Source organism: Spermophilus citellus (genome assembly GCF_964194105.1).
Source record: "Spermophilus citellus genome assembly, chromosome: 1".
Classification (NCBI taxonomy): domain Eukaryota; kingdom Metazoa; phylum Chordata; class Mammalia; order Rodentia; family Sciuridae; genus Spermophilus; species Spermophilus citellus.
In genome coordinates this window covers 272,329,684-272,343,237 of record NC_138182.1, presented here as the reverse complement: position 1 = coordinate 272,343,237, position 13,554 = coordinate 272,329,684, and the positions used below count along the sequence as shown (strand labels likewise).

The window sequence follows — 13,554 nt, the reverse complement described above, 5'->3', positions numbered from 1 at the left end:
ACTTTCCTGCCTTAGTAAGCACAGCATGCTGAAATGGGCCCCAGCTTTATCTTCTTGAGCTTTTGTCTTCATCTTTGTGCACCACAGAAGCAAACAAAAAGTTATAGATAACAATGTGAGTTCCAGCCCAGAAAGTTAAATTGTGTTTCACAATCCTGGATCCACATTATGGTTTTGAGATTTGCCTTGTAAATTTATTACTTAAAATTTTATCTGACAGTTCACTATCACTTCTTAGTTAAAATGTCTTGGACACTTTCACTTAATAAGTTGTTTTTATAAAACTCACTAATCATGTTTAGGGATCTCAAAGTCTCCAAGTGCAACATGAGAATATCCCTATTTTTTATGACTTCTTTACAGGACATTGACACAACAAAAAAAAATAGTATTTGTCATCCTATAAAAGTAATAAAAAGCAACAAAGACAGGTTTGTTTCTTTTCAAATAAATGACAAGTTTTTTTTCTTTTTCTAAATACAGAAAAATCACTGAAAGGCAATGAAACTGTTCTTAAAAATATTCTACTCATGACTTTTTTTTCTAAAATTTATTTATTTGGGCAATTATAAAACCCAATCATTCATTATGAAAAGTTGAGATAAACAAAAGTATCCAAATAATTTAGTTGCCATTAAAGATAGGCTCCTCAGTCAAAAACTGGTGTTTCACTTCTCACCAACATAACCCTGGAGGGGAGCATGGCAAAAGGTGAATGACAGTTAAAACCCTGTTGTAAAAGCTCTGGCCAAGGTCAAATGATCCCTACAAAGCAGAAATCCAACACCCAGAAGGCCAAGTTGCTAGACAAGGTCTTCTAAGGTAAAGGGCCCCCAAATTACAAAGATGGACTGGATTCTTCTCCTTTAACCTGTAGACCACAAAGTTAGATATGCCTACTATGAAAGGCTCTGAGAAATAATCTGCTTCTAACATGCTTCTTCATCTGCATGAATTATCTATTGCTTGAGAATGAAAACATCAAATAAATCATCCACAAGTTCCAGAATGAATAAATACTTAAGGTCTTTCTGGACATGTAAGAGGGAGGCTCCTTTAAAACCAGGTTGTTGATGTTAAAATGCTCAAATGACATACAGAAAAGTAACTACTATTTGCATATGTTTCAGATTAGTAATTCATGGTTAATAGCTCTTGAGGATTTTAAATAAAGAAATATGAATGGAAGCTCAATCACTGGTATGGACTTTGAGCTGTATGTACCACCCTTACCTCACTGTCCACAGAGATGACTGCCTTGCCTCAGTCCCTAGGGAGTTCTGCAGTCTCCTCTCCCTGTATGGTTGGCTGCTGCTGCTACTAATGCAGCAAGAAAGATATGGGGAAGAGTATAACTTCCCTTTACCAAATTTGTAATGCAAAACTTCATTTACAACATAATTGCTTTGGAATTAGAAACAACATTATTAATGGTTTGAAATTACTAAGAAGTGAAAATAAAGTTGCTTAACACAGGAAGTGGTCCTTTGGCCAGCTAACTCAATACCCTCATTTTTTGCAACCTGGTTGATTTTTTTCCCCAGAGTAATAAATACAACTACTGTAAGGCAGAACCTAGATAAGATTCAAGTTTATGAAATTCAGGTCTCCTGCTGTTTCTTCTCTTTCTTTTTATTTTATACATTAATCCTGCTCTGAGTGGAAGAAAATTATTTTGAACATACATTTTGTCGCAAAAACCGAATACTGTATATTTGCAATAAAAACAATCAAACACTCTAAATATTGGAAAATTTAAATAGAAAAAAAATCAAGAAAATTGTATTATTTACTCAGCATGAGTAAATCTTCTATTTAGGAAAGGAGGCAGCTGAGTTTCTCTGAGTGCTCTGAAGAGGACTCATTTCTGTTTCCGAGGACCAACTCCAATGCCACCCTGTGCTTGGTGGACAGAAGTCACAATTCCTTTGTGCTCTGTGTTTGCGCCTCTGTTAACACTCTCAACCTTGGCTTACTGTTCAGTTTGTTGTGTTGATGGACTGGCGGATTCACTGACTATGATATGCTCAAAAGTCTCTACCATGGGGCTTCTTGCCTAACAAGTCATCAAATAACTGGGTTGAATTCAACTAAACTGTATGATACTGGAAATTTTTTTTTAATTTTTTTAAGATGTTGATGGACCTTTATTTTTTTTCATTTATTTATATGCAGTGCTGAGAATTGAACCCCAGTGCCTCACACATGCTAGGCAAGCACTCTACCACTGAGCCCCAACCCCAGCCCTTAGACATTATTCTGATATTGTTTGTTTTTGTTTACTATCAGTTCAAAGATAAAGAAGGAGAAAAATTAAAAACAAAAACAACAGGACAGAAAAGAGAGACCTAGTTACAGAAAAGCAGAGGAGAAGACAAGAGAGAGAGGAAAGAGAAGAGGTAGGAAAGGATAAAAAAAAAAAATAAAAGAAACACAGGGAAATTGAGGTATATTTGCCTCTATATAAAACTGTTGTGTAATATTCCTTGTCCTTTCATATGCCAAAACACAAGTGATTGTGTTTAACCTCTTGAAACTGACGAAAAGTAAAGCACCAGCTAATTTGACTTTTTAAATTGTTTTATAATAACTAACACCTCATTTGAAGAATAAAAGAATTGATGTCAAAAGTTTAAATTAATTGTGTTCTACAATTAAAAGCTTTTACATTAAAACCACAAAATATAAATTTCTATGATTTCCATGTTTATATGCGTATATTCTCTCCTAGCTTTATATTTTACTTCAATTGCTTTTTGTTGTTGTTGTTGTTTCACGTTCTTGTCTGCTAACACTTCATTTGGGAACCTAGTGCTCCTTGGATTAAGTGGAAACATTTGACAAATTGCACAGAAAGGAAAGAGTTATCACATGTCTGAGGAGACGCTGAGGTTCCTCAGCAGGCTGAATTTGGTCTTCTTCAAAATAAAATATCTGGAAACAATACTGAATTAGTTAGCATGTTCCATCCAATTAGATTTGAGAATCACTGCTTAGCAAGCTTCCACAGGCTTGAAGAAATCAAACCTGCATTGTGTAAGCGGGGTGTAAAGAGAAGAAGAGGGAATGATGGAAAGACACAACAAACAGACCTCCTAAAATGAAATAAAATGAAAGCAAATGAGCTGTTTTGAGGATTTGGTTGTTGTTGTTGTTGTTTTAATCTATCTGAATTTGCTTTATCTTTAGTTAAAGGATGTGTTTTTATTGTCCTGATGAAAACATTACAAAGTTAATATAAATCAATCATCCCCTGACTTTACCAATTTTTAAAAAATCAAGAAAACCTTTATGTAAGGGATGCAGAAAATCATATTTTGAATTCACAAAAAATAAAAAAGAAGAAAATGTTTATAACAATGACCTAAACAGCTAATTTCTCAACTTTGTTACATATTGTTCTTTATGATTTTAAAAGCACATCATTTCTAATGTTATCTTTCCTTATGAGGCAAAAGGCTGCCACTAATCACCCCACTACCTCTCTGACTCACCAGTTCTCAGCCCCTTCTTCCACTGTGAATTAGTCAGGAGAAGCAGCTGCTATTCTTGTCAACCACCAAGAACACTCTCAGTTAACTGTTAAGTTTTCACTCATCCATTCATGGATGACTGGGCCAGGATCTTGGCCAGTGCTTCTCAGACTTCAGTGAACCTTAGAATCACCAAGGGTACTCATTAAAAATACAGAACCCTGACCCTTCATTCTAACTTACCAGGTCTGAGGTGGGGCCTGAAAATCGACATTTTAAGTAAGGACACCAGGTGAATCCTATGACAAGGCACTTGTGGACCACAGTTTGAGAAAAGTGATACTTTCAAAGCAAAGAAAGTTTTCAATCACTGGCCTGGTGAAGACCTAACTATCTGCCTATGAGTTGTGATTGAGTTGTGAGCCAAAACTTGACCTTTGAATCTGAAGTAAGGTACGTTAATGAAGGGAAGATAGAGAAGAAACCGCTAAGAATTATCATGAGCCCTGTCCTCATCCCTTTTGCAACGGCCCTATGGATTGTTAGTACCTCTTTCCCATTCTCTCTCTCATATGCCATATTAACACACAGGCTGCACATTTACCAGAGATTGTGATCCTATAGATTTAGAGTTAAGGGGCATTAGGACCAGATTTAAGTCAATGCTAGTCAAGTTCAAAGTCTGATAGCCAAAAGGTCTGAATTAAAAATGAATTGAAGCCAAACAGAGATAATGGAGTCAGAGAAAAAGCCTGATCAAGACAGGAAAAAGCATTGGGAAGAAGGCTTGGCTTTGCCACAGTGTCAGTTGGACATTCCATTCAACTGCCCCTGACAGGCATTCCGGTCCATTGGGCATGCCCAGTTTGTGTGACTGACTTTCACCAAACAGAATAATCAGCAGCCTCATCTCAAGGCTTTACCAACATCAGGCCAGTAAAGTGACTACTGAAAACCATTCCCAAATTTGTGCTCAATGGACCCAAGTTTGGGGAGAGGAACTCCTCTGGTCTATAACAATGGTTTGAATCCTAGTCTCTAATTTCTTCCTTCTCAAATACTCTGGTCTCCACCAAATGGACAATATTCGGTGAGATGCGGCCATTTTGTTGGTCAGCAGGAGCTCAAAAGCAAGACAATGTCATAGTTGTAGAGTACAGCATCAGCTTCCTCAACAGCAAACCCATCGCTGGAAGCTCCCAGATCACTGTGCCAGTCAAGTGGAGAAGGGACTTTCATTTAGGGAACCTTATGTGAACCTTAGATGAGAAACTTGCTGACCTGCTTCTTTGATTTTTCAGCCTTACTATTTCTGATACTTAGGTGCTGTCTCTTAGAAACCCTAAAATAGCCAAGACATAACTCACGGCATGGAGGAATCCTCAGGTAAGCACCATCAGGTCCCAGAGAGTTGGGGCTCTGCTGTGTACTGTGTGTCTTGTGCACATGTTGAGTCTAGCAGAGGGTGTGTCATTATGGGATTTTATGAAATGTTTTGCCAAAGTAAGATTATTTCCCGCTACTCTCCCTTTATATAAAAATTTTTTAAAATGCTAATTGTGAAGGACCAATGATAGACTGGAAACTTGAGACATAACTGTTTTACCTGTTGTAAAACTTTCTATGCTCTAAGGACATAGCTCAGTTGGAAGAGTGCTTCCCCTGGGTTCAATCCCCAGCACCACAAAAAAAAAAAAAAAAAAAAAAATAGCCCACTTGAGAAGAGTGGCTACATATCAAAGAAAGGCAGTCTCTTGTTTAATTTTAAATGTTAGAAGAATCCTGTAGAATTGTTTTCCTCCAATTTATAAGTATGGATGTCTTTCTGCTTTGCCAAAAATGCTGTATTAATAGGCTGTGTTGTTTGATTTGGAGATTCAAAAGAAATCTCCATCCCCAAAATCATTCCTCCTACCAAACCCACCATGTGGCCTGAAATTGCTCAATTCTTTTGATTCCAAATTTTTATTATTATACTTTTCTAGAGTGATATATATATATATTATATATATATATAATATATATATATATATTAATATATATATATATATATATATTCCTGCAAAGTGCAAATCAAAACACTTAGGTCTTTATCAGAGAAATCAAGGTCTCAGCAACATGGCACAAAAAAAAAAAAGGACCTGGCAGGCACAAGAGAGTAGAGAGATATTGAGAAGAGAGTATAGGGGGTAGGAGGAGATGGACAGGAGAGGTGTTGAAAGAGTGTGAAATGAAGAGCTCAAGTCATGAGAAGTGGATTCAACTCATTGAATCTTACAGCTGAGCTTGGCTAGAGAACATGTGTAGGATGATGGCCACTTGACTACAGGGATAAATAGGAATCTATCATTTTTTATGCCCCCCTCTCCATTGAATTCAGGTTTCAAAACTATTACTGCTCTGATAATTTCAAATGTATCAGGAATGTGAAATATGAATACGATATAATTTCTATCAAGGAAGAGAGAAAGAATGGGTGGAGACAGAACAAATTAATTTTCTGTGGCTACTGCAAAGTAACTAACAGAGAGCATCTTGATACATATTTTAATTCTTTTTTTCTGTGCATTTTAGAGATTTTTGGTGATATTAATCTCACTCTTGGGATGCTGAACAAGGAGGATAATATTAGTAAGGTAGGACAAATAGGGAATAAAATCTTTCACCATTTTTAGTACCATTGTTGCAACATTTCATATATATTCTTTTTTGCCTCAACTGCCTTATTTTTTTTCTGGCTTCTGACGTGGTGTTAGATTTTTCAAAAATGCAGTTGCAATAACAGAAGTCATTATAACGCTGAAACAATTATAGTTAGCATTTTAAGAACCAGGGCACTTAGCAATCATTTAGCATTTCAAGAATATATCCACTTCTAGAAACTAGCAAATGATGCCCTTGTTCATAACCTTATATAGGTAGGTGTGGAATGTGGTGGATGTCAAATTTGCAATCGTGTGGGTTAAAGACTCCTCCTTCATAATTTTAGGGTTCCTAGGAAAATCCACAAAGAGCTCCTATACTCATCTCTAATGAAATTTCACAACTGGAAAATTTTCCTGAGAATTGAAGGCTATTCAGACTTCAACAACCAAAATAACAATACTACCCTTCAATGGACACTTATATAGAAAGTAAAGGGCTAGATGTTTTCAACACAATGGTGCATTATATAATAATTACTTCTCACAACAACTTCTTAAATATTGCTACTTCCATTTGACAACTAAGAAAAATAAGACAGAGAAGTTACATGACTTTCCCAGAAAAGAACAAAACACAAGCCCATCTCACTCCATCAAAATGCTCCTAATAACTAGTCAGTGTTGCTCCCTGGAAAAGGCAATACCTATACCTTTATCTCTTAATTCAGCAGTTCTAACCCCTGACTGTGTATTAGAATCCCTTAGAAAATTTTATAAAAATACGGATTGCCAAACCTCATCACAGGGATTCTGATTTGACCAATCTGTGAAGATCCTAGACATTTAAAGCTCACAGAAACTTATGCTAGCATATAGGTATGGTTGAAAATCATTATATTAATCTCTTAGTAGGAATTAATTTTCCCATAAAGCACTATTTCTCAAATATTTGGGAGCATGTGGGAAATGGTCTCTGGACCCCTTAAGTACTGAGGAAGAAATTCCAGAGAAGGCATCAGAGAATAACAAATGCTTACAATTTATTTTTATATTGTGTCAAGTTAAGGAATTGATTCAGCCAGCATGACAAACAGGTCACAGTGCCAGCTAAGAGTCAGGTTCCAAGGGCAGCGATACCATCTAATACTAACCACACTTATGCTTTCTGTCACTCAATTTTCTCATTCATAAAAAGGTCTATTAGTGGCATCTAACACAGAGGCTCACTGTGAACAGTCCAAAGAGATGCTCCAGATAAAGGGCCTGGCCCAGTTCCAGGAACACAGTGAGGGCCCCCACAGTGGAGACCTTTCCAAGAGAACAGGCCTGCAGAAAGCAGAACACATTCATGGAGCAAATGATGAGACAGTCTCTGAAAGTACTTAAAGGAAGAAAGCAAAGCCAAAGCAGAGCGTATTCTTAGTCTTCTAAGGCTCAGCCCTTAAAAATAGTGCAAAGGGACCTGTTTCACACCTCAGATATGGGTGCAGCAGCTGGAGGTGTGCAATTGATACTGTTGGAGATGTGAGCACACCAGCCTCTCCTTCATGTAGCCACCTGAGAGATTTAGAGGCACTCACACACAAGCATCTGGCCAAGCCATGTAATTTCTAAGGCTACAGCTTCGTCCAAAAAGGATTCACCCTTCTCTTAGCAAAGGCATGAATAAAACAAGAACTTATAACTTTCCCTTTTTTCACTTTATACATTTTTATTTGCTTTAATTCGTTATATATAATAGTAGAATGCATTTATGCACTTTGATATATCATAAATAAAGGGGTATAATTTCTCATTTTTTTGATTGTACATGTTATAGAATCACATCGGTCATGCAGTCATATGTGTAAATAAGGTAATAATGTCTGTTTCATTCTACTATCCTTCCTCTCCCCATCTCCCCTCCCCTCCCTTCACTCCCCTCTACCTAAAGTAACTCTCCCTTTTGATCCAGTTTCATGGCATAAAAACCTCTTTGGGAAATACAGTGTGCTTCCTTATACACTCCCTGTAATTAAGAGTAGTAATTAGGGTGTCAGGCATTTCCATCACCCTGGGACCTCTACAACAGTGACTTTCAAAAGACTCTAATATATCAAGCAACCTGTCCCTGCCTTCAGTTAGATCTTGCCATAGGGATGTAACAAGTTCAAATCAATTTTAGAATTAGTTTTGTTCTACCTGTAAACTTTTGACCCCTAAAGATTCATGTCATGTTTGGGAAGCCCAAATTAAGATATTTAAAATCCACTGTGTAGTAAAAATATATTGCCTACTTTAATTGTGTTATTTATTTGAACTTCATCCAATTCCTTTATTTTTACAATCCAAATACTCCTTATATATTCACAGGAAGACATTTACAGTCATCTCACGTCTATTATTCAGAATTCAGACATCTTGGATGATGCAATTGTCCAACGGTTGATTTATTACACTTCTAAGGACATGAGAGATGACCATGTAAGTTTGGTTCTTATTGGTGAAATCAGCATAGGGCTAGCAACAGGGTCTTCAAGTCACCCAAGAGCATCTGTGTGGATGGCAGAATCTTTTTCTACATCTCTGCTCGAACCACAAATGACTTTTCCTTCTTTTACATGGATACTTGAATACAGTTCCCATGCCCATTATTCATCCTTTCACAGTTGAGGAAACAGAGGGAAATCTGAGAAAGACTTTAGAGATAACATCATCCAGACTCCATTTAGATAGGGAATTTTATGCTGACATGTTTTTTTAAAAGTAACACAACTATCTGTTGACTAAATAAGAAACTAGAAATCAGTTTTCTTGGTCCCCTTATGATTTTTTATCTCTTTATGTGCCTCCTTGTCTGGGACTGTATGATCTTTTCTTGATTTCAACCCATTAATTCATTATACTCCACATCGTGAGCTCCTTGATGCTTTTAAGAGAACATTTTTTAGTATCTTGTCTTGATCTTTTTATTTTCCTCAGCCGGAGGATTGACCAAATTTACCTAGTTCACCATCAACAAAAGCAGAATGTTTCCAATATCAAAGACAATTAGGTCAGAAGATAATGAAACCAACCCTCTCAACTCCTAGCCCATTCCTTTCACCATTACTTTTGAACACAATAATTCTTATTATTTAAGTATAAAACATAAATCCTATGTTCACAGTACATGATCAATTAGCAAGAAAACATCTACTGACCTCAGGTTTACAAGAACCCTATTAAAACCATTTTTTAAAAAATACATTAAAGTTACATCTTCTTTCCCAGCAAGTAACATCTATCTGAGAGTCTTTTACGATAGATTTGTAATTAATAGCCTGTTCTCCCTCTATACCAGATCTAGGGAAAATCACAATATTATGTAGGCTATTTTTCTCTGCAGACTTTGATCTTCCTCTAGCTGTTATTATTTTTCTTTTCCTTCTCAGAATCTCAGAGAAATCAGAATGCTAGCTGGTGAGGTTTTGGTGTCTCTAGCTGCACATGATTTCAACTCTGTGATGTATGAAGTCCAGAGTAACTTCAGGATTCTAGAGCTCCCAGACGAATTCGTTGTGCTCTCCCTGGCTGAACTGGCAACCAGATATGGTATAAAGAGAATATTTGATACACTTTAACTAGGAAACAACCACCTCTGAACAATTGTCTAAAACCCAGTAGTTTCAGAAAATGGCAGAAAGGAGAGCATCTCTGCCTACTATAGAGAATTGACAGGGACATAAGTGTGGCTATTTATGAATGTTTGTGAGCCTGCCCACCAGCCATTAGTCCAGAATGCAGTGAATTTGATCTGACTCCCATCCTCAACTTTCCCTTCACTTGGCTTTGCTTTTGCAGAAGTATATTTGCCAAAAGGCATATTCTGAAAACTGATGAACACTTGTAAAGATTCCTACCATTAGTTTTTACACTACTTAGTTTAACAGATATTATTGAGCAACCCATTAAATTTGCTGGGCTTTGGGAATACAGGGAAGGTTGGGTGGGAGATATTGATATTAATAAAACAATTATCCAAATAAACAATAGCCACTGGACAACAGGTACATGTAGTTGTATATGCAGTACCTTCTTTTGGGGTACTAACTAAGCCTGGCATTCACAGGGGGAAGGAGGGGATGAAGGAGAAAATCTCCTTCCTGAACCTCACCTGCCTCCTCCTTGCAGCTTTGACATGCTTGTTGCTGATGCAAGAAGTCACAGAGCCCCCATGTGAGAAAATGAGTCATGCCTTTCTTCTCTCACCTCCTTCACTGCAGTGTCCCAAAGTATTCCCTTCATGATGATGACCTTGCTCACCATGCAGACTATGCTCAGGCTGGCCCAGGATGAAAGTATGAAGCAAACTTTCTGTATCGGTGGGTATACCTGTGATTTCCTTTTTGTTTCAGATGAACTACAACCAGTCTTTACCAACTGAACACAAGTCTTATTTTCCCTTCTACTCTTTTGTCTTTTCTAATACTAATGGGTGCCATTTATTGAGTGCCTCCCATTGTGGAAGGCCCTTCTGCAGCCAGTTCTCTCAGTCCTCACGACAATTCTGCAACATCATCAATGGTATCATCGTCCCATTGTGCAGATGAGAACTTTAAGATCATGAAAATTAATCAGTTTTCCTAAGGCATACTCAGTGACATGTACAGGTGGCATTCAACCTGAGTCTTCATGACCACCCAGACTCATTCGTATACTGTTCTGTACAGCCTCCTCTTCTCCTAGCATCCTTCTTCAATCACATTTCCTCTACAATGATCATGAGTGCTCACCAGCTCTTGGCAGAAATTTCGACCATACACTCTTATAGTGCCCTGTATATTTATTGGTATATATATATATATATATTTTGGTATATGTATTTTTTATTTTATATACATATAAAATGACTTCATCTGCAGACTAGAATTGATGGGTTATCTAGAATGCATATTCACCTTTGATATATAGTGCCAAAGAGTTTTCCAAAGTGTTTATACCAATTCAACTCTCACCAGTAGTAAGTAAGAATACCAGCTACACCTCAGACCAATCAATCTTTGGCGTTGACTATATTATATAATATCAGTTCTGTATGGTGTGTTGTCATGTCTCATACTATTTCAATTTGTATTTTACTAACTTGACTGAACACTTTTTATATGTTTATTTTGTGCAGTTGTCAGATTGCATATAAACTATAATATGTTTGTTAAACATCATAGTTCTTCCCTTTCTTATATTTTTCTCTGTGGTTATATTTTTATTCTGTTTAACTTGCACTTATACTTTCTTAAGTTGGCTGCAAAATGGTCCCTTGAGTTGAAGTGGATTCCCTTTTTTTTCTATCTGTTGTCTTGAATTCTGGACTTGTATTATAAATCCCCATTTGGAATACAGAAGTTCTTTGACTTATGATGGGGTTATGTCCTGATAAACTAAAATGGAAAGTACAAGTTGAAAATGCACTGACTATGCCTATTCTATGTGGATTTTTTAAAAAATGCAGCCCTTGAGAAGTTCAGCAAGGCCATTTACAAGTATGTCAACCACTGGAAAGACTTCCCCTATCCCAGATTGGATGCCAACCGACTGTCTGACAAAATCTTCATGCTTTTCCGGTACATAATGGAAAAATGGGCCCCCATGGCCTCCCATGCACAAGTGAGTGGAGCCTCTGAGGGGGCCAAGATGGATTTCCCTCTTGGTTGATTTCAATCTAGGTTTAAGTTGTATCCTATTTAGGTTGCTCTGTGGTAAAATATAAAAAGTCAAATACTTGGCTACCTTCTCTAGTTCTGTTTCTTTTCTAAACTTTAACCTATTAAGATATTTTTTTTAACATCATAGTGTAGTTGAATCATTATCAAGCATAGAACTTTTTGAAACTCCTCTTTCTTTGTAACATGGGAATTGAGCTCTGGTTTGTTTTTTGTTTGTTTGTTTGTTTGTTTTTTTGGACACTATTGCACTATTGGGATTTTTTTTAGGTTTATCAGATCTTTCATTGTTTCCATCTGTTTCAAATCACCATTTAGTCATTCTTTCATCTAGTATTTATTGAATCCCCATGGCATGCCAGTTAATATTCCAGTGAGGATATATCAAGGATTAAACAGACCCAAACAAATGCTCTTGTGAAACTGATATTTTAAAGTATAAAGAGAAGAAATGAGTAAAATAGAGAGAATGTGAGCTGTCTCACATCTTATATATCATAACTCACATTTGAGCTGAGTTACTAACTGGGAAAACAACAGGCTGCAGAAATATCCAGTGTCTATGAACATCATGATTAAATAAAATAATATCTAAACAATGTATCAGGCTGTGTCAAAATACCAGAATGCCCTATAGAGAATAGATTACAAAGTGCATTCACATATATAATCCCATCTTTTATCTTGCTAAATTGTTATAATTTTTTAAGTAAGCTAAATTATATTGAATTTAGGTCCCTCTATTGTTATATTATTAAAAAGTTTGATACTGAGCTACATTTTGAGTTCAGTTTCTTTTCTATGCTTTAAGTTATAAGAGCATTTACTTTTTTTAACAACCTGCATTGGTTAAGTCAGTAGCAGACATGAAACTTTTCAAATATTCTGTAGAAACCTTTTCTTGAAGGCATCTGCAAAACAGGGTCCATTTGATGGCCATTCCCTTTGCTTCCCATAGGAAGAGCCAGGCAAATAAAGAAGAGGGTACACAAAGTGATAAGGGAACACAGGGGGAAGACACTTGTCTCCCCTGGTGAAGCATAGCATTGGAACTGAGCCTTGCAGCCCACGAGGTTAACCACCACAGGGAATGTACATTCCCCCAAGAGGGAATGGAGCCCTTCAAAGGAAAGGCTGCAGATGGGGAAAGATGCCTACTTCGGTGAGAACAGAAAGGGAGCTGGAGGGAAGACAGGAGATCCAAGGCAGAAAGAAATGAAACCAGAAAGGTGGTCCAGCCACATTGTGAAAAGACTGACATGTTACACAGGAACGGGGACTTTTTTCAAGAAATGAGAAACATTTAAGTTTTTTAAATCAAGGATTAGAATATTAGGGGTAAAAATCATTGTAATGTCAGTGTTGAAGACAGATTCAGAATAGGGATGAATTAAGGCAAGGTCATACATGGTAAAAGGATCAGTTAATGTAGTGTCTGTGGTCTTGATGAATGAAGTCAGACTCTGAAGAAGACACCTAGTGTGTTTCCTAGATTTCTGGGGTCAGTGGTCTTGGTGCCATGAATTTAGATAAGGGAAATGGGAGGAAGAACAAATCTGGGACAGTAAAACATGGATTAATGTAGACATTCCAACTTGAATGTCTCTGGTTCATTGAAGTGGAGATATTAGTAAGTTAGGGGATATTCAGGTTGGAATTAAAAAGGAAAAACAAAAACTGGTTGCATAGATATTAGTGTCATTGTTTCAGATAGAGCTATACGAGGAAAGTATGGAGAGTGGAAAGTGCCAAAAA

At 36.9% G+C, this 13,554-nt stretch overlaps 1 protein-coding gene across 1 annotated transcript in view; it reads left to right on the top strand.

Annotated features, from left to right (window-relative positions):
• Positions 1–4,843: 4,843 nt before the first annotated feature.
• The window catches only part of MROH2B (maestro heat like repeat family member 2B), a gene marked incomplete at both ends in the record, with an annotated part of 67,633 nt that continues 58,922 nt past the window's right edge, over positions 4,844–13,554 (top strand). Inside the window, 6 exons of the mRNA XM_081310152.1 lie at positions 4,844–4,859; positions 6,048–6,109; positions 8,471–8,581; positions 9,532–9,691; positions 10,363–10,461; positions 11,589–11,743. Coding sequence (XP_081166278.1) covers positions 4,844–4,859; positions 6,048–6,109; positions 8,471–8,581; positions 9,532–9,691; positions 10,363–10,461; positions 11,589–11,743 — 603 coding nt within the window. The remainder of the gene's footprint in view (positions 4,860–6,047; positions 6,110–8,470; positions 8,582–9,531; positions 9,692–10,362; positions 10,462–11,588; positions 11,744–13,554) is intronic.